Source organism: Dromaius novaehollandiae, chromosome 21, assembly GCF_036370855.1.
Source record: "Dromaius novaehollandiae isolate bDroNov1 chromosome 21, bDroNov1.hap1, whole genome shotgun sequence".
Taxonomy (NCBI): Eukaryota; Metazoa; Chordata; class Aves; order Casuariiformes; family Dromaiidae; genus Dromaius; species Dromaius novaehollandiae.
Window position 1 is genome coordinate 1,930,646 of NC_088118.1, and position 21,918 is coordinate 1,952,563.

Genomic DNA, 21,918 nt, shown 5'->3' on the forward strand with positions numbered 1-21,918 from the left:
GCACCAGCCCCGCGGCTCTCCCCGGGGCTGCAGCAGTTATGTCATGCTGTCGCTTCTGTCTGCAAACCAGGTTTATTTATAACACACTTGACAGAAGAAGAAAACGTACAAACAGATAATGTGGCCAGCACATTACAGGCAAAGTCATAAAGTCATAAGGACACTCTTTACACAGACAGGCTGATACTTTGATTTAGCGCTGGTGAAATACAGGTTGGTTTTAATGGCTCGGGGCTTTGTCTCGGTCTAATGAAGTCTGCCGAGGCGAAGAGGATGTAGGAGAGGTATCAAAGGCAGCAGTAAGATGCGCTTTCATGTTATTAGCGTGGAACAATAAATATGATCTAGAGAAAGTGAGATAAGAGTGCTGCCTCGGGAAGCCTGAAGCAGCGCTGCCGGCCGCTGCCCGCTGATCCCCGATTAAACTGCGGCGTGTCAGCGCGCCCGGGGCGGCCCGCGCTCCGACGGCCACAGCCACCGCCGGCCATGCACGCGCTGGCGAGCGGGGAGCGCGTCCCGCTGCGCCTCAGAGTTCGGTGACTAGCGTGAAACCACTCGGGGAGCAGCGGCATGCGAAGGAGCTCAGGGGAGGAGGGAGTGGGAAGAGGGGGCAAGCGGCCAAAGCCACAGTCTGCTCCGGGGAAGGCAGTGTTTCCAGCTACCGTATTTTACAAAGCTTAGCGGAGTTAAAAAAGATCAATATAAAAAACACATTCGTTGCTAAACCCTGTTAAACCGCATACATTCCCAAACTGTAGCACTTTCCATTTAAAGCAGCAAAGGAATTTAAAATACCTTATAGCAACTAGCTGCTCCTCTGATGCCTCATCTACACAGTCTTCTTTTCTAGTGACATTAAAGAAGTTTGTGAGGGACGCACAACAGGGCAACCCAAGTGTACCATTTACTTTTTAAGGTGCAAGAGTGTGTGTTTGCTTGGATGGTTTGCAAATCTCCAGCTAGGTATCCTGGCATTTTGATCAACTCTTTGGGGATTTTTCTTCTTCTTCAGAGCAGATAACACCTTGCGACTTATGTTAATGTCACCCTCTTTTCCTGCAAGAACTTCAGGTTGAGCAGGGATACCACACTTGCAGCATCAGTCGTCTGTAATTCAGCTGTGTCTTAACATCTGAAATTACAAGCTGTCACCATCTGCTTTAGAAGTACCTAAGAAGAAAGATTATAAGAAAACAAAACAGAGTTACATTACTATGGTTTACTGTTGAAAATAAAAATAGTAGGTGCAACTGGTGACCTCAGAAATTGCGTGGTAAAAATTATGCTGAAATGTTTCAGCAAACCCAGCAAATCTGCAAACAGATTTCAGTTGTCCTGTAGCAATTTAAAACAATAAAGATTAAATGAATCAGAAAGCCGATTCAAAACTGGTGAAAGGAAATTAGTTCATTCCTCTTTATCCACAAAACAGGTAAGCAGTGGAAAGCAGCAATGAAGGCTTTCCTACCAATGATCCTCAACACTAAGGTGGAGAAACTTCTTCCAGGGTTAAGAGGAAGTTCTGTCTCCACTGCCCATTCAGTTGGCATTCTCTCTCTGAAGGCTCCTCCATGAGCAGAGTGTGACTGTGGTCTCAGCAGTTTGTGTTTATGGCCACCATGACCTGTTGACTGTGAATAGAGGTGAAATACCTAAGTAAAACCTTCTTTGAAAGCCTGCAGTAACCCCGGGACATGAAATAGAGAATGTTTGAACAAAAACCTGCATTGTATGTACTGTTAAAGACTTCTAGTCGTCTAATGGAGTGGCTTCCTTTTCTTCTCCAATCTGCAGCTTCTCCTTTTCGGTACTGTTAATAGAAAAATTTAAAAAGCCAATATTAGCATCAGCTGTGCTGAGCAGCAGCATCAGGTTCTGAGTTACATATAGCATGTATAACATATAACAAGAAGTTATACAATAAGATAAAAAGCATTTTACAGGGATGGTGACCACACTGTCAGGTTTATGGAGGAAAGAACAGTGAGCTTCTGCCAACCACCACTGCCACAGCTGGCTCCTGCTCTGAGTGGGAAGCCACCTTGAAGGGCAAGAGCAAAATGAGGACTCCAAAGTCCAGTCATCCTGGGGCTCTGTTCTGACTGCAAGTGAGAGAGCAGCCAATTATTGCTAATTGTGTTGGCAGTTTTGCACTGTAGATGCTTAGTGTAGGGTCCAAGCCAATGATTCAGAATAGCCATGAAGATATATTTGACCAGGTTTCCCAGCAGCCTTTCTCTTTCCTCTGTCCTTACAGTTCTGTGTCTGCCACCTCAGTCCTCTTCTCTTGCTGTTTCTTCCGATGGTGTCGACAGAAAATCACAACTATCACCACAATGATCATCAGAACACAGGCAGACCCAATGGCCACTGCCAGGAAGTGGATTTCTGAGAAATGCACTGCATGGAGAGAAACAGGTAAATTAGCAAGAGAGAAACAGGTCAATGAGCAAGAGGGACACACTGAGGGGCCCAGATGAGGAGGAAGACCTGACAATGCTGTGCAGTGGCTAACTTCACATGACCTTTGGGGGTGGTTCTTGGCCTCTCACCTTTCTGCACAACTCTGAGTCGCACTTCACCAACTGTGCCACCAACATCTGGTGGGTTCTTCACCTGGCATGTGAATGTCCCGTTGTCAGAGGGCTGCAAATTCCAGATAACGATGGAAACATCGTTACGCTGAATATTCCCATCCCAGGTGACTCGCTCTTTAAACCGCCCAGTAGTCATCTCGTAGGGCTCCTTGAGGTAATAGAATACCTACACGAAAGGAAGGAAACTATCACTCCTGCTCAGTGCGCAGCACACGTAACGGAAGCAGTGCATGAAAGCCGAGTGGCACAGGCAGAGGCACGTGGCCCGAGCAGAGGAGAGCGGTGATGACTCAGCCCTCTCAATGAACGCTGAGGCTCTCTCACTCCTCAGAGTGGTAGTACCTTTGCTCTGGCAGCCGTGCTGCCTCTGTCCTGCTCAGGCCTAAGGCTGTGTTAGGCTGTGTTCAGCTATCTTTCATTTATCCCACAGTACTCGATGACCTGCTTACTCTGCCATGTTAGCCGATGCAAGCCATTCTGTGAGTCAAGTCAGTGCAGGACCTGAGCTTGGACATGAGGTTCAACTGTGGTTAAGCAGATAGGGTTTCATCAGGCCTGGGATATTTCAACCCCGATTACCCGAAACTAAACATAAAGATTGTTTCTTTAAGCAGGGTCTGTAAACAAAGCTTTTTGCTTAGATTGACTATTTTGAATAGCAGAAACGGTCCAAGATGTACAACATACTTGTGCGTAGCTGCTGTGCTTGCCCGTATCTACACCTGGAATTGTTGCAGTCACTGGGCTTACTCAGTGCTGTGCCTTGGGAGAGGATTGTTTGAGCAAGTCTGCATCAGTGAAATGGAGCGTAAAGGTCTCACTCACTGGCTCATGAGAGCTCTGGTCCTCAGGCTGGAAGTTCCAGATCACTGACAGCTGCTGGCTAATAGGGCTGCTGCTAGAAAAGGTGCATTTTAAGCGTAGGTTAGTTCCATTCACAGCATCCACCTCCTTGGCAGTGTGAACTTCCACAGCTGCCACAGGCCACAGCGCTGCAGGGAAAACAGCAAGGAGTTAGAGCGAAAGAAAACTACTGTCTGGGAGTAAACTCAATGCCTTTCCTTATCGACTCTCAAGCTCTGATGGAGCCTGCCTTATCTGGCCCTGTTAATGTTTAACCTGATGATCACAAGGATACAGATTTAATTACTGAGGGTGCAATCTTACGTATGCAAATACCAAGAGATCCCATGTACTTCCTGGTTTTTGTTAATTGATACGCAAGCCACGCAAGCCACGCAGTACTGGTTTCAGGGGACATTTGCGTTCGTCTGAGTTGGTGCAGGGCTTTCTTGGGAGTGTTGTGGCTGTACAGTTAAACATTTGCAGATCTGACAACAGTTTCAGTGGAGACCACTGAGAAAGATTTGCCTGTAGGGGCAATAGATATCATATTGTTTTGGGGGGGGAAATGTCTGTCTTCTACCTCTTTCAGGGATAAACAAGCTTGACACCTAGGAGGTGCAATAAACCCTTGCAATATACACTTGCTGCTGATGGGCACTTAGGATGCCTCCTAACTTTTCAGGCCCTTGTCCTGGTCACCTTCTTACAGGGGATTACATTCTACTGCGCTCTATTCCCCAGGCAGGTCCCTTTAGAAAAGCAGTCCTGTCCTTTCAGGTAGCACTGCTGAGCACCTATAAACAATTGCCAATTCCCATCCCACACAGGCTAGACAGACTTTCCTTTATATGCTTCACATATCAGTTTGAGTGTCCTGCCCATCATGGTGAAAGCTGCTCTTACTGATGCAAGAAGTGCCTGTTGAGAGGGGCAACAGCACTGCTGGACAGTTATAGTCGAAGCAGGTTGGGGAACTCTGTGCAGGAAATCCTCGTGGTAAATCTGTAAGCGTTTGTTTGTCAAAGAAACATCTTCTGTTAACCAAACCGCCACAGCTGCTGCTTTAAAAATACTTAAGTATTAAGTTAGGCTACCCAGAAAGATAGACAAACAGTAAAAGAGACAGCATAAAGACAAAGAAAGAAGAAAAATGGAAAATAAGAAAGCAAAAGGGTTGTTTGTGAAGGTGCTGCTCAGGTTCAAGCTGCAGTTGTCCTCTGGCTCGCCCTGCTGTTCTGTAGACAGTCCAACCAGTCTAGCAGATTGCTGCTACAGAAACAGTGATGCTGTAGGTTCCCACTTTTTCCCCCATGATCACTGTGTTGCTTGCCTGACCGCCTCAGCTCTCTGAACTGGCAAAACCTAGTCCCTCTGGGTTAGTTTCCACAAAACGGCAGAGCCGATCTAATAGTCATGCTGCTACCACCAGCAGCAGTTCCCCCCTGTTCCTCATCATGTAGTCCCATAACTTTCTTTTCACTCACTGGTAGAACTAACCTAGCAAAAAAAGAAACTAGCAATCACTTCTGGTCACTATAGGAAGATAAATTAACTCACCACAGTGTTGCCTCAAGTGAAAAATGGCTTATCTGGGCTGGTAGGGTGTAGTTTTTTAGCAGAGATAACTGATACATTTTCCTGTATTACCTATTTGTTTTATTTGCTAATTCTCAGTAGCTGGATAGGCAGTCTAATCTTTAAATCTGTGATCTAGTCAGTGTATTTCATAATCTGAAAATGCAATGGATTTATCTTTTTGAAAATAATTTCTTGCCAAAACTTTCTTGCCAAATAATTTATTTTCTCAAAGGAGAAAATACTTAAAATGCCAAAACATTGAAGGTGTTCACGTTTGAACACTTCACTGGCAGAGATCATGTTTCACAACCAAAGATTCAATGTCAAATGTAGGAATTGAGTATAAAATATTTTTTCATGACAGAATACTAAAAGTATCTGTGCGCTGATGTGTTTGGAAAAGGATATGGTCTTCTTAGACCAAATTTTGTTTCCAGTTATATTGATATAAACCACTGAAAATTCAAGTAAGTTTATTTTTGTTCTGGATTCATTGCAGCATAAAGGATCTAAACCTAGCCCCATTTAACAAGCTCTGATTGTCTAGTAACAAAGACAGTGAAATAAACATCCAAGAGTAAAGTCCAGAGTCCTGGCGGGAGCACGGAGTGAGGCAGAGGCCATGAAGATGTGTAACTGGAGCTCAGAATGAGCTCAGTGTTCTTCCACTTGAACACACCTAAACCTGTTTGTCCAAGAAACTCAATCACTTCATGGCGCTCACAGCGAACCCAAGACCGAAAGAATGACAGTGATTGTCCACATCACGTCTGAGACTTCTGTAAAGTCACTGCCTTAATGAGGTTGGTAATTTACTGATCAGAAGAGGAAAGTCAAGATGCAGCTGAGGCCAGACAAAACCAGGTTTCCTTACCTCGGAGCTGTACCCCAAGGAAGAGCGCAGCACCCAGCCAGTTGGGGCCATGCATCAGGAAGACAAGCTCGTACTCCAGAGACGGAGCAGTGCAGGTAAAAAGAACTTCGTTTGGGGATCCCGACGACCGGATAAAAGATGAGTTCCTGAAAGCCTTCCTGGCACACTAGAGCAAATTCCTTCCTTTCAGCTTGGCCTGCAAGGCAATGTGAGCGCTTCCTCCTGCTTGAGTCACGGAGCACTCCCCTGCCCAGGCGCTGAAAGGCAAGGTGCGGCCAGCACAGCTCACTTCGGTGGGTAAAACAGGGAGATTTTCAGGGTAAGATTAATTTCTTCTGCTCCCATATTCCTTTGCTCTTTTGTGTTGCAATCATCCCTCCTCCCAGTTTCCATTTGAAACCACTCCCCTCTTGTGGGAGGTAATTTTGCTCCTAAAAGCAAATTTGCCTTAAGGTGTTTATAGCCTAAAGGGATGAGGGCTATTTGTTTGACAAACACCTGCGAACAATAGAAAAAAAGCAAGCTAAAACAGGTCTGTGGCAGCAATGTGCACACACATCCAGAGGGTGGAAACGTCTTACTGAATTGCAGATATCTGAAGTCAAATGAAGTCATGAAGTCTGTAAGGCTACTTAGTTGCAGCTATCCCACAGAAGAATTGTGAGGCTGAATTAACTGGTGCTCAAAAACTGCTTGGAAAAGTCAGAAGACAATTACGTTGGACATGAGTGGTATTCCGGACACAGCTGGGGAATCCCACTGCTTAACAAGCAGTGCAAGGAAGCAGAGAAACTCAATGGGACACCCAGTGTTTTGCCGGTGGAGTGTGGCAGTTGTCAGTGTGGAGCTGAGTTGTGCATGTGTGTTAGCAAGATAAGGATGTTTGCATGAGAAGACCATAAATCACTTTCCAGCAGAATTTGCTACTGGCTGTGGCTCTGTTTGTGTCTGGTCCTTGGACTGTTTCCAAACGGTCACGCCACGTTAGGAGCTTTGATTGTCACTGGTGCTAATCATCCTTGCAGTGGTGCCGAGGCAGGGGCGGGGAGGATGGCACTAACTTCTGGCCATTTTGAAAGGTTCCCTTTAGCTGAGGACCAAGGTGCAGAGTGAGGGCGGTCTCGCTGTTCAGCTGTGCGTGCTCCAGTCGGGATGTTTTGGGTTAGCTGGGGCACCCTGAAAGGATGTCACAGCTGGCCAGAACAAGGCTTTGGTGGAAAGAGGACAGCGGCGGGACTCTCAGACTTCCTGGTAATGAGCAACCGTGTGGGCATCTCTCTTCCCATTCGCTGTCGTAACATCCTTGTGGCAGTTTGCTAGGAAAGTACTCAGTGTATTTTTAACTTTCAAATTTCAAGTATACAAACATACAAGCATGCACACTATATTCAGTGCACCCAGGTGGGACCTGGAAGGGAGAAGTCCTCGCTATGACAATTCTGCAGAATCCCACAGCTTGCAGATCCCTAACAGCGCTAGGAGTTGCTCTGTAATTGCTACTCAGCAACCTCAGTTCAGGTCTGAACCTGCAGCGCTTCAGCGCAGGCTCTGATTTTTAACCATTGTATCCTTTTTCAAGTGAAGGAGACTGGTTCGGTCTTTCCAAGGAACACTTTCTTGTCTTGGGAGAAGCTGATCTGTTGCAATTGCACTGGTTTTAGAGTGAACATTTGGTCTTGACTGGCTCTCCTCATAGGAGAGAGGGCTTATTCAATGCATTGTGCACTGCAGCAAAGCCAGGAAACGTGATCCCAAATAGGGCTCCTAGAGCCTCTCCTGTGGGAAATTGAAGCTGTCAAATCTTGCAGCCTGAAAATGCATTTTTATAATGGTCCCTGGAGAAGGAAAACATACTAGTGCCGCGGCATTTTCTGAGGATGCCGAGGCAGGACTCTTGCATGGAGAGTACGCAGCTCCGGCAGGCTGCCTCCGGACAGCTGCCTCTGGCCTCTCTCCCAGGCCAGAGAGCACAACTCGGGTGTCTGCTCTGCCTGTCTGCAGAGCTGTGTGTGGTGGGCCCCCAGGCTCCACCTGTCCAAAATGTCCCAGAGAGAAAAGTCAGTGCAGGCTGAGATAACAATGTCTAGTCTAAAGATTGAATTTCAAATCTGAAAAAGCCAGCAGTCTCCAGGTAAGGCCGTGCAATGGCAGCTGTCTGGTAAATTCTTTGCTCTAACTCCAAATACACCCTGCTACTAAGACTCTTGACTCACAATTCATGCTTAGAAGGTAGGTGCACAAAAAGCTTCAAAATCAACAAACGTTTTCTAGACAGTGCAGCAGGACTTGGGAGGCCAGGCATACAGCTCTGGCTCTGGGGCTCTCCCACTCGCGTGTTCGGGCAGGAGGACAGGTGCGTGCTTAGAGCAGAGAGTTGAGCAGTAGGACTCCGCAGCTCCCTTCCTCAGTCTGCCGTAGGATTTTGGCCCACAGGATGGGCGAGCTGGTTTCTGGAACGTGCGCATGGATTTCCCTGGTGCTGGGTGCCACCAATGACATGCTGATCGTCGAAAGCCGAGGCTCCCCCAGCTCCGCATGGAGCAGTGCATGCTACAGGCACTTGGCTCATCCAGCAGTCAGGCTGTAAAAGTCTCAAGTTTAGCACTTGGGCATTTTGTTGTGCTTCATTACAGTAGTGATTACATCAGCCTCACATCTTTCCCACAGACGAGGCTTCTGCTGCTTGAGATCATCTTTCTACACAGCAGCAACTTACTGTCTTCAGGCAGCTTGTGTAGAGTCCGGCAGAGCAAGCGTGTTTCTTGCTGTAACTGCCCCGTTTGACTTTGGCCGCCCGGCGACAATACTAGCTCTCAGTTAAGACCACATGTGTGTAACGCACAGGACTGGAGAGGAGGGTTTCTTCTGATCTTTACTTGCAAAGTCTGTTACTAATCTTCAACATTTTGTTTCAAAACACATGCTGAGTCCAATTGTTAAGATACAGCTGTGTCCCAGGCACGCTTACGAGTAACATTAATTCTCAGATTTTTCACTCTGAAACAGGATTCAGTTAAAGAAATGTCTGTGAGCTAAAGAGAGCCCCACAGCGCTGTGATTAGCCATGCCATGAAATGGCGAGCTCTTGGGAAGCGGCAAGAAGCCAGCTCCATCCTCTCAGGCATCCGGAAAGGAATTCAGCCCTCCGTGGAGGAGCAGAACCAGAGCACTCTTGTGGAAGGAGGGAGCCTTGGCTGGCTTTGCAGTGTCTCCTTTGGCCACCTTCCCTAAAATCCCTGCTGTTCTGACAGCCACCTGAGCAGCTCTGTCAGCAGAAGTACCTCTGTAGGCTTCGAGCGCAGGGAGACAGAATGACGGTGTGTTCCCACTTTGTCCGTGGCATCATCCTTGCTGGAAGCAAAGCGTGGAAAGGCGCCTGCCGCAGCGCCGTGCAGGTGTGGAGGGCTTTGCCGGCCTTAGGTAGAGGTCTGGAAAGAGAGGGTTCCCTGCAGCCCCTCTTTACCAAGGCAGGCAGGCGTGACCCGTGCGAGAGCAGAGCGCATTGGAAGGGCTGGGAGCCCCCTCTAGTGGAGTCAGGCCGCTTTTACCCGGGTTATTAGACCCAAGGAAACTCAGTGCATGGAAAACTTTCGAAAAAGACAGTGCAGACTCTCCACGTAGGCACAGTGGCAGCCATGTCTGAGTACAGGGTCTGGACTTCTAGCTTTGCATGGAAGGATGTCTCGGCCTTTTGGGTGGGATTTTCCACACCATGTTCCCTACTGCTTTTGGCAGCTGACTAGGCAAAGGCTTTTTGCAAACAGACTTAGCCTTTCTTCCTTGCATTTCCCTCTTGTGGGGGCTACTTGACTGAGGAGTTGACAGAAATGGATGTGAATTAATGAAATAAAGCAGATTTTATTATAGGTGCAATTCATAACATGAGTGTAAATGCTGCACGAAAATTTATAATTGTTTTTGCAGTCTCATACTGAAGCTGAAGAGACACAGAGAACAGAACAGTTAAATACATTCCCTCACTAAAGGAAAAAATGCCATCAAATATCTGTTCGGCACAGAACATTAGCTCCAGTTCAGAGGCTTGCAGTACGTGTTGCTGTGCTTAGTCACCCTTCCTTTCGCTGTGCTCCTCACTGTCATGCGTACGCAGAGGAGAGTTTGGGCGAGGAGCAGGCAAGTGGGAGAGCAATGCCACTCCTGAAGAGGCAGCAGGAACAGATGGGAAGTGCTATAGTGAAAGAACAAAGTTAAAATCCGGGTCATGTCATCAGTGACTAAAACCCACCCCCTAGGGTCTTGTGTGAACTGAGAAAAAGACAGCAGCAATTGCAAGACAACTTTTGACAGAGTGCTGAACCAGTCACACAAGCCCTGTCCCAGCTGGCACTGGGCTTGGCAGCATAAAAGCCCAGCTAGTTAACTCAGTTATACGTATGATCTGCATCTCTTCCTTAGTGGGTTTTCTCTCTCCCTGTTCTGGGTCTTTTCCCCCTGTTTTGGTCCATGTCATTACTGCTATTGATGTCCTGTGTTCCTGTAGCATCCAGAGAAGGAGTGGCATGGTAGGAGTTGAGCAAATGCAATCATTGAAGCCAGTGCTACTTCAAGGAGTTTAAAGGCTCGTTTGTGCTGGCCATAGTGTTTCTAGCTGTTGAGCTTCTTGTAGCATTTTGGGTTCCTTTGTTTATTCTCTCACTATGCGAAGTTGCTTGCAACAGTTTAACCTTCAGAAATGCTCACTTTAAAAGTTGTTAGGATGGTCCTGAAGGCAAATCTAACTTGGGCTTGTTTATCTCTCCTACTGCTCCTGAGGCGGTTACAGCAGTTCTGCAGAGTCCTGAACTGGGCTGGTGCAGAGCAGCCAACCCTTGCTGTCAATGACGTTCAGAAGTGAAGACATTTTGAACCTCCGCACTTCCTGGCATGCGTTTATTTTATCATACGTGTTCTGTGTCTTACTTGGCTGCCTGCAGGTTTCACTGGAAACAGTGAGTCTCCTCGGCGCTGCTCAGTTCATCGCCGTACACAATTCTGGGAAAAAAATCTTGGGCCTCTTTTCTTGTAAGCTAGAACTTCAAAAGCCAATGTGTTCTTTCTTCCTTCACAGCCAGACTCAGTGATGCCGATTTGATCAGGAATGGCAGAGAAGAGCAGGAGGAGGAACACAAGGATGAGGTTTGAGCTTTCCTTGCTTCTTCTGGGGCTCATGCTGTGCGTGGGTGAGTACAGCCAGCCAGAAGCCCATGGGGATCAGAAGGGCAGCTGCCTGGGTTGGCAGGGGAGAAAGCAGGAGAGTGTGTGGCTGGTTTTGCAAAGTACCTGCAGCCCCATCTTCTGTCATGCACAGTGCCTATGGAGCCGCTGCTCTCCAGGCTGAGGATTCCCTTCAAAGTGCAGGTGCAGGGACAGGGAAATGGGAATACAACCCTTTCAGGCTAGAGGAAAGCAGCTAAGGTCCTTAGTGAATTTTTGCTTACTAGCTAATTCACTAAAACACCTGGTCTTCAGAATTGATGCAGCGCTGTGGGTGAAGTGTAAAAGTTGGAGCTTGAAGGCAGTACTTTTTGCAGCAGCATGTGCTATAAGAACCTGAGGCTTTACTTTTCATCCTATTTCTAGTATTTATTTCTGCACTTTTCTTAAACTGTTTCGTGGTCATGGGTAGATCGCTTCCATTTTGTGTCAGATTCACCATGATAACATGGGAGTGGCAGCCTTCTTCCATGTTGCCAGGGTGAATTGACCAGTATTCGGAAAGCTTTCTTAAGATGAAGTGCAGAGTATCTGCAAAGACTATAAAGAAGCTGGTAACTAAGAGAGGTAAGTCTGAAAGATAATTAGAAGACAGTTAAATAAGACTATAGGAACTCTGCCAAATGTGTGGCGAATACCAACTGCTATTCTTTGAGAAGATAGAAAACATTTGGTTTGGCAATACCCTGTTATTTTTCATATTTAAATTCATCTTATATAAAGGATAAAGCACCTTCTCTCCAGCCAAATCCTATACCTGTGAAATTTCAAATCTACAATTTCGTTACAAGTCACTCTGTAAAGCAAGCATTACGTGGGATGAGACAACAGAACCGAGCACATGAACACAGCTCATCCTTCTATTTACTTGTGTTACTTTCTATCAACAAATAGAAAATCTTTAAAGGAAATCACAGGTCCGATTCAGACCTCCCAAAACAGGTTTTATAATTCTCCAGCTCTATAAACCTTACTGGAGCTACTCATTTCCTATCCAGAGAGAACAATCACGTAGGTAAACCACTTCCTAAAGTTAGATCAAGTGTTAGTGTCCAGTCCTCCAGTGGGTACACTCTTGCGGAGGACAGTGGTTCTCACTGCAGAAGCAAGGCATGGTTTTCCAGCAGTCTTTGATCCATGGTAACAAAGCAAAGTTGTTGAGTCTACACCTTGCAGTAAACCTTTTTTCATAAACAGGCTTGGAAAACCAGTCAAATTTCCATTCTATTTTAATCTGTTTTAAAAATGGCTTCCAAAGGAAAAGACTTCATTTCAAAACAGCATCCTGTCTCAGCTAACTTAATGCTTCTAACATGTGTAACACAAACAGAGGAGTGTAGCCATCCCTTTCAAGCAGCTGAATTCAGGAAAGATTTCCTTGAGGTAGGAAAGATATAAGATATCAGTAGCTAAATTTGTTAATACTTGTTATTCTTTCTTTTGTAGTTGGCACCGCTGCACAGGAGGGTAAGTGTATTTTACCAGAGTTCTTAACTATTTAGTGTGATAAAAAGACTACAGATGCCTCATAAGTGAGGACTAAAAGTCAAACAGAAATATTTGAATTCTGCAAATATTGTAGGATAGGAAAAATTCCCTGTTCATTTATTGTTGCTGTTCTCACTGATTTGAAAAATTGGCTCTCATGAATTGTCCCTAATTATTGCTAGTGATCTCCAAGCAGGGTTGGATATTTGCAGAGATCAGCAAGCAATAAGATAACAGCAGGCAGATTTGTTAACACTTGTTATTCTTTCCTTTCCAGAGGATGCTGAAGCAGAGGAAGGTAAGTGTACTTTACCAGCATTCTTTACTATTTAGTATAATATAAAGACTGCAGATGCCTTGCAGGTGAGGACTAAGAGGCAGGTAGAAAAATTTGAGTTCAAGCAGTATTTTAGGAGAGAAAGATTCCCTGTTCATTAGTTGCTTCATTGATTTAAAAAGTCGGCTATTATGAGTTGCCCCTAATTATTGTTAGTGGTCTCCAAAGAGGCTATGGCATTTGCAGAGGCCAGCAAGCGTATGATCAGTGGCATGTGGCCAAACTCTGTGATATCCAATTGAACATTCTGTGATGATGTTTTGAATCTGTTTAGTGTTGCAAAGAGGTCAATGTAAAAACTAAAGAAAAACATCTGTGCAGAAGACACATGCATGGGGAATTTACATTTTTACTATAAAATTGGGCAAAACAAACTACCGTGATGGAGGCAGGGTGCAGAATTTTTAAATGGTTCTCAAGGTTGAAAGTTATTTCCTCCTCAGTCTGCCTGTCTCTTTTTCTCTGTCACTCCCAACCTCAGGACACTTCAGAAACTTCCAAGAAGCTGGGTGGACAAGGAGGGCTCAGATGGCTCTTCTCCAGCTGGACTTCTGGGATTGAGGGTGGCCTGTCCAAAAGCCCATTGCAATGTTGGTTTCCCTTTCTGTAGGCCCAGCTCCCGGTCAAGAATTCCTGGTGGAGATTTCTGGAACTACAGTGACCATCACGTGTCCCATAACTGAGAGCAACATAGTCTGGAAGTCAACTTTGTCAAAACCAGATGACAATGTTAGGAAATACGTCATAGAGAATTATGACAGCTCTCCTGTCAATGTGAGTTGTTCTTCAGGTGATCAGAAGCATAGTATGTACCTGAATGCCAGAGGTGAGTGAAAGCGCGCTCTGTCTGTAAGAAACTCTGCATGGGCTAAAGATAGATGGGTAACGTCTGTCACAAAGGCTAGAGGCACTTCTTGTCTCACAGAGTGGAAGGCTCACATCCGGAGCACGCAGCCTGGTTTCTGTGATCCAGCATGCAACCAGGGAGTTTCCCTCCCTCCTGACACAGTGATTTAAACCTTTGAGACATTGGAAATTTGGGCAGCTGCTCTGCATTCAGGTCTTGGAATCCAGCAGAGGTAGACTGGGCTCAAAGTTAGATAGGCGTGAGCAGAGCAATGATATTCTAGGAGACGTTTTGCATCCTTCTGCTAAGGCTGTGCAGAATAGAAGAGGGTAGTGAGGTTGCTGCACACATTGGCCCCCCCAAATTGTTGGCAGACGGAAATGGACGGGGTAATAGAATAGCCTGTCCAGTCTCCCTTCATGTCTGTTTGCTCTTTTCTCCTTCCCACCCAGAGCTGCATCTTTTCTGCTAAGGCTAATCAGATTATTGAGGCCTGGACATTGTGAGCAGAAAGCTCACTATGATTATGATGTCTTGGACTTGTAGCTGCTCCCTTTACCCTGTGCTGAAGAGTCAGGGTGTCTGTCTCTGAACACCTTCACCTCCCCTTCTGACAGTGTGCACAAATTGTGAGGAGCTGGATACCTTAGCTGTGATGGGGATCATCACTGCAGACCTTCTCATCACCCTTGGGGTACTGATTCTGGTCTATTACTTCAGCAAGGACAGGAAGGGGAAAGCCAGCGCTGGTGCCGGCAGCCGGCCACGAGGTAAGAGCCCTGTCAGATGCGTCTGCCATCCATGACCTCCCTGGGATGCTAAGAACTTGCCCCAGGCAGTGACGGAGCAGCCTGTTTTCCCCCTGGGCCTCCAAAGCCTGTCGGACTCCTCCGCTCCTGCTTGCCACATCTGTTGCTGTGGGCTGTCTCCTGAATGCGATGGGTGCGGCTGCCATTTTGTGTCAAAGGTTTCCTGCCCACAGGAAACCATTTCGCAGGCTGTTGTGAAGCAGCAGTGAGTCTGTGTTGAAGCAAGCACTGTACAGCAGATGCTCAGCTTACAAGTGTAGCCAGCAAGCCCAGCCTGGCCCCGGCCCACTCTGCTGCCATCTCAGGCATTCAAAGACCAAGAATCAAGCCTGCACAGAGAAGATGGGGTTAGGAATCACGATGTTTTTAAAACGATAATTTTGACTTCATGGCTTCCGAAGTCATGGTTGGTGGCACAGTGGGTTCAGCAGTGGAGCGCATGGATTGTAAACGCTGGGGTAAAGTCATGCAAGGTGCTGACCTCGTGCTGCTGGTTGAGATTTGTTCCAGAACTGTTGACAGGGACATTTGTGTCAGGGGGCTTCCTGTCAGAAAAGTACCATGGGTGCTCACTACCCAATGCTTTGTGAGGATCAGGCGTTGCCACTTCTCCCTTGCCTTCACAAAGCTGATATGAAGCTTTCAGCAGGTCTAAATTCCATATTGTGTGCTCAGGACAGTTCAAGAGAAATGTGATGTTGTGCCCATGTCTGTGCAGTTTGCTGAGCCAGGGGAGTGTAAATCCAGTGTATGTATTGTGGAGCTGTAGCCTGGGCCTCCGGTCATGATGGCCTCATGTTTTCAATTTTTTATTCACAATTTCCTGATAAATGGTCATGCAGCCTCCTGACTGCATCACCTGGGTCTTTAAAAATTCTGAGCTCATAACAAAGCCATGCGAGTGGGCCTATGGTATGCTCTACCCTGGGGTCATCTGCATGAAAGTCCCTTGCACTGTGGGATAAGAAGCATTACCAAGGATGACTTCTCTCTTCCTCTGTTGCAGGCCAGAAGATGCAGCGTCCTCCTCCTGTTCCTAACCCAGACTATGAGGTATGGAGAACCTGTGTTTTTTCCATCTGTTTTTGCCGGTTGGGGAGGGATAGCCAGAGAAGGGAATCTGTAGCATTTGTCCTTTTTGCTCCTTTGAAGAAGCATCCAGCAAACCTCCAAGCATTCTCAGGAGCAGGGGAAGGAGGTGCTGAGAGTGGAGCCCCTTCTCTTAGCAGTGACCCTGGAAGTCAGGAGCAGAACTGCAGCTTCCAGTGCACTGCACATATTACCAGAGCAGCACTGCAGTTGTTGTCTCTGTTGTGGTTTGCTCTGAGTGTTGGGTGGACCAAGACCTAGGAGTGTTTGAGTGTATATTAACAAGGGTTCCCAAACTAACATCTCTGCTGTTCTCACAGCCCATCCGGAAGGGCCAGCGGGAAGTGTATGCAGGCCTGGAACCCAGGGGCTTCTGAAATTCCCATGGATGACAGGCTGGAAAACAGTGGCAGAGGGGCTGAGTGCTTCTGTGCAGCTTGATACCGGATCTCTGCTGTCGTCCTGAGCCCCAGGCATTTGGGGATAAGCTAGATGGCTACACAGCACAGGCACCGTACTGCCATCAGCTGTCCCACCTTGACGTGCTCCTTCTGCCTTCAGGCTGACACTAGGGAAAAGGAACAGACGAACACATTGGCAAGAGAGCTTTTCCTTCTCGTTAAAGGACTGAAGCCTTGCTTGTGGTTCCTCGCCTCCTTTTCCCTCACACTTCTTTCTCTCTGCTCTGGGACTTTCTCCTCTATTTTGTTCTTTGCCATGGGTGCCTCCACTTGCTGCTCATGCCTCCCCGGGTAGCTGACAGCTACAGAGTGATGGTTCTCAGAGCACCTGGCCTCTGACCCTGTCCTGCTCTCCTACTCATAGCTTGTCTTGACTCTCGCTGCCCAGGATTGTGACAGAAGGCAGCTAGTATATTAAGCACAAAATAGAAAAGCCACTGCTTTGAATACAAATATTTTAGTCAAAAAATGATTTTGCCTTTAAAAGAATGAGAAACCCTTCTCCCAGTACATGGGGCCTGGCCCAGTCATCCCCAGCCCGGTCCAGCCACCCCCAGCCCTTCTTCTGTGGGAAGTGAGTGGGGCTGAGTACCACTTTGCATCCAGGGTCCTTTATGTTTCGGAGCCTCGGCAGAACATCCTGACAGGGTCACGTGGGGCCTTGGCACCCTCCCAAGCCATCTGAAAGCTTCCTGGTAGGAAGTTTAAGTGTTTGGCTGAGCATCAGATCTTTGTTCCTATTAAATTACGGGGCTCCTAGATATTTCAGCTGAGATTGGGCCCCTACCTAACAATGAGTATCAGCTTTGCAGTCTGACTGGGACAGCACAAGGGGGAATTTTGTGTTTCCCAGCTTGGAACTGAGCCCCTTTGGCTGAGCCCCAGACCAGCGCTCTGCCCTGAAAACAGCCTGTTTAGTGGAATGACAAAGAATGCAGTGGGGCCACACAGGTGATGCCCAGGCCCTACGAGAGCCAAGAGAGCATCAAACCCTTTTGCTAGGTTATCTTTCTCATCCCAGAGACTTCTGGGGCAGAGGCTCCATTCCTACTCCTATTCTGTAGCGCAGTCCAGCATAAAAACATTTTGTGGAGCATGCTGTACCGTAGGGTACATTTTGCTGGAGGAGTTTCATTTTCCTGAGTGGAAAATTTATTTTATTTATTTTTCCACTTAGAGATATCTGTGATCTGTCCTTTATTGCTGCCCTTTCTCTCTCCTGTTTCAGCTCTGCCGGGTTCTCTCTCTTAATAAGATGGCAGGCTTCTTTGCCATTGGTAAAGACCTGTTTTAACTTTTGTCATGTACATTAAAAAAAATTGTGATAGATTAATAAAATGGGAGACAGCTCCCCAAGATATGCATTGGAAAAGGTTCTCTGCTTGTTTTTCTTCCTTTAAAGAAAAACAGTTTCTGCTAAAAAGAGAGTTCCCAGCTCAGGAGTAGTCTGAGAGATTGAGAGCGTCTGTGGGGCCATGTTGACTCACCTTGCATACCAAGGGCTCCGGAGCAGACTGTGCCAGGATGGGGCAGGCAATTAGGCATACAAAACTGCACCGCCAAACCCAGCCCAGGAGAGCGGGTCTGAGAGCAGGGCAGGGGTGAACAGGAGCTGCAGTTTCCAAAGTGGCAGCAGTGGGGAAGGTGCATGGGCTGAGTGAGCCAGATTTCTGTTGCTCCGCAGAGAGAGTGCTCAGAAGAGAGGAAATGGCAGCAGTAAGGGGGGGCGGGGGAGGCTAGTTTAACCCTGAAGTTTCAGCACAGGGGGGACAAACACACAGCAGGGTTCATGCCTCAGATCACTGTGCTTACCCTGAAGGATGTGGTTTTAGAGGCAGCACAGCTGGGTTCTATACAGCTAGGAGGGAGATTGCGAGATACGAGCAGCAGCAGCTCTAAAAACACTCTGGGCCAGGCTCTCGGCTTCTGCAAATCATCGGTGCTCCTGTGAGACCAGTGCTCTGAAGCAGCTCATTCAGCCCAGTCATACAGCCCATTGCCACAAATGGGATGTGAGGAGCTCGAACTGCTCTGGGTCCTCAAGGGCTGCATTTTGCCCCAAGCTACATCCAATGCTTCTGACACCATTTATGGGACTGCATGTTTGCTAGTGTTTGCCGCAAACTGTGTCATCCCCCGCTCTCCTTATCTCGGTGGGATCGACACAGTGCCGTGACAACATCTCTCTGCCTCTATGCTTAGAAGCACTACAGTCATAGTTCTGTGTCCCCCCCGGGGTGAGGTGTTGAGACAAACCTCTCAAAAATAGACTAGCTATAAACGTTCCCCTGCTCTCTGACTTGAGCGCTGCATACTCGCTCTGCCTTGGCTTTCCCCTACTGAAAGTAGTCTGAGTGTGGTTAGCCACATTGCTAAGTATTTTGAGATCTGCTGGTGAGAAGAGCAAGGCAGTCCCCTGGTCACTTGTTTTCTAAAGCCCTCCTCAGAAGCCCGTGCAGATGAAAGGAGGATATTGGCGTATTTTAGCTGCAATGGCTGTACCAGGCTCGTGTGTCACTGGAGCAGGTTAGATGGGAAGAGTCACTAAGGCGTTATTCTGCCCCAGTGAAGAGCAAAATATTGTTGCCTAAAGAGCTGACACCATAGAAAAACAACTCCTTGTCTTGCTCATGGTGTGTAAGGCTGATCACGCAGGGATTTCTGTAAGGGCACGTGGGGTGCACCCACAGCTTCGCGTGGCCTGTTAGGTGTTTTCCATGTGAGACCTTGTGGCACACATTTGTGGCCAGTTCACTGAGTGTTAACTCTTTTGGTGCTTACACTACATGACTAAGTCCTAGGTCAATGCACAGCCTGGTGCTCTCTAAAGCCCAGCACCCAGATTCTTAGAAAAGCAGGAAAATACAACTTACAGGTGTGTACAACTGGCTGCACTAGCTATTTGTGCTCTGAGCTGGGCAGCAGCGACTTTGCCAGGAAAAGCTGGGTTGGTGTGGGGAGACTCAGCGCTGCTCCGTTTCGGGAAAGGTGTCCGAGAGGGGAAAGGCTCTGAACATTTGCTCAGCTGCATCCTGTAGCCAGCGCACTGGAATGGCTAGTGGGCCCGAAATGCCCCACGAAAGGTCCCTGTGGCCTGGTCACGGGAGGGGGTCACTGTCCTGTGGGCTGGGAATGCAGAGGTGCTGTGGGCTGGGAATGCAGAGGTGGGTGGGAACCCTCCAGAGACCCTCAGGAGTGAGGGGAAAGTGGGCTGACCCTGGCCTTTGCTGCCCGCCCAGCTCTGCTGCCAAGTGCTTTGCACAGTCTCCGCCGCAGGTTTTGCCCCCTCTGCGTTTCCATTTCCGCTTTGGGCTCAGCCCACGCGAGCTGATCTGGGGAGCCAGCATGGCTGCTGCTTTGCTCATGCCTCGCTCCCCAAAGCACTGGGGCAACCTGCAGGCTGGCTGGGTGCCAGAGGCCTGGCATGCCTCTGTGGTTTGGCGACTGCAATTAGACCCCAAGCCTTGCATGTGCAGCGGGGACGTCCTCCCGTCCCCCCTCCTGCCAGCCGCCCAGCTCTGTGCGGGGCACTGAGGCAGGCGGGCGCTTTGCAGGCCTGATGCAGACCCTGCCGAGTGCTGCTGTGCTCCTCGTGTCCCCGCTCCCCATTCTGGAAAGGGAGATTAATGAGACAAGGCCTCTCCCAGTGGCAGGAGCAGCAGCCCTCTCCCTTCACAAGGTCTCCCATCCCTTGCCCATGAGCTTCATCAACGGCCCACATGTCATCTGGACGCAGGCACGGAGAGGTGGTACAGCCACGGGCACCTGTGGCGCTGGCAGTTCTGTGCCAGCTCCACTCTCTCTCCTGGGACAGGCAGGAGCCCTAGGGCTCTGCAGGGATCCAGGAGACCACATCGCGCACGTGCCTCCCCCAGCAGCACTGCACCGCTCCCCAGCCTCAACACAACTGACACAGCCAGGAGGCTATGAAAGAGGCTCATCTTTAATGACAGAGAAATACAAAAATGCAGTAGATCAGGGAAAGAGCAGAGAGCTACAAGCAGGCCAGCCCGGGAGGCCTCCAGGGAGCTGGAAGGCTCTTTGGGCAAAAATTCATGCTGTCTTCTGCCGGCAGCGAGTTTACTAAGGCGGTGCTGGGGTCCTACCCTGGCTGCTTGTGCTCTCGGGCACTGGCGATGGCTTTGCTGTAACGTTACTCCTGGTGTGAAGGGGTCGGCAGCCCCACACGTCTTCCCACTTCACTTGCGGGCCTTGACAGGTGCCAGCCGGCTGTACTGTGCACTGTCCCGCTCGCCGAGGGGCTAGGAGGAGAAAAAGGTGAGGTGCGCCACAGCAGTGGCTGGCTTCTGGACAGCTTTTTGCTCCTACACACGGAGCTTAAGCCCAGAGAGTAAGAGGGGAGCTGAGCCTGCCCCATCCTCTGGGTCACGCCAGGGGAGGCGGCTGCGGACTCGGCAGCAGAAAGCGATCACCAGCACCATCATACCATCCCTGCAGCTCGGTGTCGAGGCCTTACATGTCCCTCAGCAGCTGGGCCATCGCGGCTGTCCAGCCATGCAGCCCCACACCGCGCAGAGGGGCCCGAGCCCACGCGCACACACGCACACTCACCTGGTAGAGCTGCTCGTTGGCAATGAGGTTCTGCCTGTCAGAAGCTAAACGGAGAAAGACTGTGGTCAAGGATCGGGGGAGTTGTGTGGGGAGCGTTTGTAAGCCAGCCCAAGCAGTCGGCTGCTTTCAGCCCTGTGCTTTTACCTCCTGTGGGAGGAATGATGGAAAGCCCCAGCCCTGAGCACCAGATCACCCGTGTGTAAACACAGACTGCAGGCCCGGGCTGGGCCCTCAACTTGGGCCTTGTGTAGCCCTCAAGGAGCTCCAACGTCTTGCAACCCGGATCCCTCCTGGGGCCACGCTAGGCCCGCCGTGTGCCGGCTCCCCTCCCAGCGATGCCCACGCGCCCCGCGTCCCCGCACACGCGGGCGGCCAGCGGAGCTCTCCCCTCACCTCGCGACATGCGTCCCTTGTCGTGGCCGGTGATGCAGTACACCGCGATGGCCAGGAAGACGGTGGCGACCACGTCCGCGACCACGATCCCCGAGACAGTGGCGGCGTCCACTTCAATGCAGTTCTGGCACACTGCGAACCCGAACGGGGCACGGCGGCTGGGAGCGCGACCACGGCCCCGGCCCCCAGCCCGCCTCGCCCGGGGAGCTCGGCCGGCTCTGCCCCGAGTCGGGGCGACGTCCCGCGGGACCCGCCTCGGCCCTGGGTGCTCCCCCGGCGCGGGCGGCCGCCGCGGGCCGGGCGGGCGGCACTCACTTCGGTAGTGCACCTGGAGCGCCAGGTCCTGGGCCGCGCCACGCCCGCGGCCCAGCCGGCAGGTGTAGACGCCCCGCGGGTCGTCGTAGACGGCGCCCAGGTCCAGGCGCGCCTCGGTGCCTATCTGCCGGCCGTCCTTCCACCACGAGACGCTGTCGGACGCGCCGCCGGTGCCGCACTGCAGGAACACCTGGCCGCTGGCCTCCTTCACCACCACCGCCTCCTGCCCTGCGGGGAGAGGCCACGGCGGGCGGCTCAGGCGGCGCTGCCCGCGCGGAGGCTGCCGGCACCGCCCCGGCCCCCGGGCTCACCTCGGGCGAGCGGCCCCAGCAGCGGCAGCAGCAGCCCGGCGAGCAGCGCCGCGGCGCCCGGAGCCCCCCTCGGCCGCATGCCGCCCAGCCCGCCGCCGCCCCGAGGCCACCGCCGCCGCCGCGCCGCCGGCCCGCGCTGACAGCCCGGCTCCGCCCGCCGGGAGGAGCCGCCGCGCCCGGGGGCGGC

General features: G+C 49.8%; 3 protein-coding genes across 10 annotated transcripts; 1 reads left to right on the forward strand and 2 right to left on the reverse strand.

The window, feature by feature from the left end:
• Positions 1 to 53: 53 nt before the first annotated feature.
• MPZL2 (myelin protein zero like 2) lies at positions 54 to 6,030 on the reverse strand. 5 transcript variants are annotated; one of them, XR_003261346.2, is made up of 7 exons: positions 5,896 to 6,030; positions 3,423 to 3,589; positions 2,553 to 2,763; positions 2,256 to 2,400; positions 1,723 to 1,810; positions 1,469 to 1,631; positions 54 to 1,170 (listed from the first exon to the last, which is right to left on the reverse strand). XR_003261346.2 is itself a non-coding variant. In XM_026114397.2 (6 exons), exons 1-5 carry the CDS (start codon positions 5,948 to 5,950, stop codon positions 1,750 to 1,752), a joined length of 639 nt encoding a protein of 212 aa, XP_025970182.1. In that variant the 5' UTR covers positions 5,951 to 6,030; the 3' UTR covers positions 54 to 1,170; positions 1,738 to 1,749. The 5 variants fall into 5 exon arrangements, 3 of the variants coding, with proteins under 3 accessions (XP_025970182.1, XP_025970181.1, XP_025970180.1); XR_003261345.2 differs by having other exon boundaries at positions 1,469 to 1,810; XM_026114397.2 differs by lacking the exon at positions 1,469 to 1,631 and having other exon boundaries at positions 1,738 to 1,810.
• Positions 2,339 to 17,512, forward strand: LOC112991722 (T-cell surface glycoprotein CD3 epsilon chain). 4 transcript variants are annotated; one of them, XM_026114402.2, is made up of 8 exons: positions 2,339 to 2,418; positions 10,964 to 11,075; positions 12,556 to 12,576; positions 12,875 to 12,895; positions 13,545 to 13,760; positions 14,399 to 14,551; positions 15,597 to 15,643; positions 16,000 to 17,512. In XM_026114402.2, exons 2-8 carry the CDS (start codon positions 10,994 to 10,996, stop codon positions 16,054 to 16,056), a joined length of 597 nt encoding a protein of 198 aa, XP_025970187.1. In that variant the 5' UTR covers positions 2,339 to 2,418; positions 10,964 to 10,993; the 3' UTR covers positions 16,057 to 17,512. The 4 variants fall into 4 exon arrangements, with proteins under 4 accessions (XP_025970187.1, XP_025970183.1, XP_025970186.1 ...); XM_026114398.2 differs by lacking the exon at positions 2,339 to 2,418 and adding an exon at positions 5,854 to 5,990; XM_026114401.2 differs by lacking the exon at positions 2,339 to 2,418 and adding an exon at positions 6,083 to 6,214.
• A 2,553-nt stretch (positions 17,513 to 20,065) lies between these two features.
• LOC112991715 (T-cell surface glycoprotein CD3 delta chain) lies at positions 20,066 to 21,909 on the reverse strand. The gene is made up of 5 exons (XM_026114386.2): positions 21,732 to 21,909; positions 21,421 to 21,648; positions 21,106 to 21,237; positions 20,713 to 20,756; positions 20,066 to 20,402 (listed from the first exon to the last, which is right to left on the reverse strand). The coding sequence occupies exons 1-5, from the start codon at positions 21,808 to 21,810 to the stop codon at positions 20,340 to 20,342; spliced, it is 546 nt and encodes a 181-aa protein (XP_025970171.2). The 5' UTR covers positions 21,811 to 21,909; the 3' UTR covers positions 20,066 to 20,339.
• Positions 21,910 to 21,918: the final 9 nt, after the last annotated feature.

Bases quoted from the DNA above. Each gene is read 5' to 3' on its own strand.
- MPZL2 (XM_026114397.2), bottom strand. From the start codon at position 5,950: ATGCATGGCCCCAACTGGCTGGGTGCTGCGCTCTTCCTTGGGGTACAG. The intron at 2,764-3,422 runs GTGAGTGAGACC...CCTTTCGTGTAG, and splicing joins ACCAGAGCTCTCATGAGCCA to GTATTCTATTACCTCAAGGA. The intron at 2,401-2,552 runs GTGAGAGGCCAA...CTCTCCATGCAG, and splicing joins ACTCAGAGTTGTGCAGAAAG to TGCATTTCTCAGAAATCCAC.
- LOC112991722 (XM_026114402.2), top strand. From the start codon at position 10,994: ATGGCAGAGAAGAGCAGGAGGAGGAACACAAGGATGAGGTTTGAGCTT. The intron at 14,552-15,596 runs GTAAGAGCCCTG...CCTCTGTTGCAG, and splicing joins TGCCGGCAGCCGGCCACGAG to GCCAGAAGATGCAGCGTCCT. The intron at 15,644-15,999 runs GTATGGAGAACC...CTGTTCTCACAG, and splicing joins TTCCTAACCCAGACTATGAG to CCCATCCGGAAGGGCCAGCG.
- LOC112991715 (XM_026114386.2), bottom strand. From the start codon at position 21,810: ATGCGGCCGAGGGGGGCTCCGGGCGCCGCGGCGCTGCTCGCCGGGCTG. The intron at 21,238-21,420 runs GTGAGTGCCGCC...TCGGGTTCGCAG, and splicing joins GCTCCAGGTGCACTACCGAA to TGTGCCAGAACTGCATTGAA. The intron at 20,403-20,712 runs GTGAGTGTGCGT...TTCTCCTCCTAG, and splicing joins CCAACGAGCAGCTCTACCAG to CCCCTCGGCGAGCGGGACAG.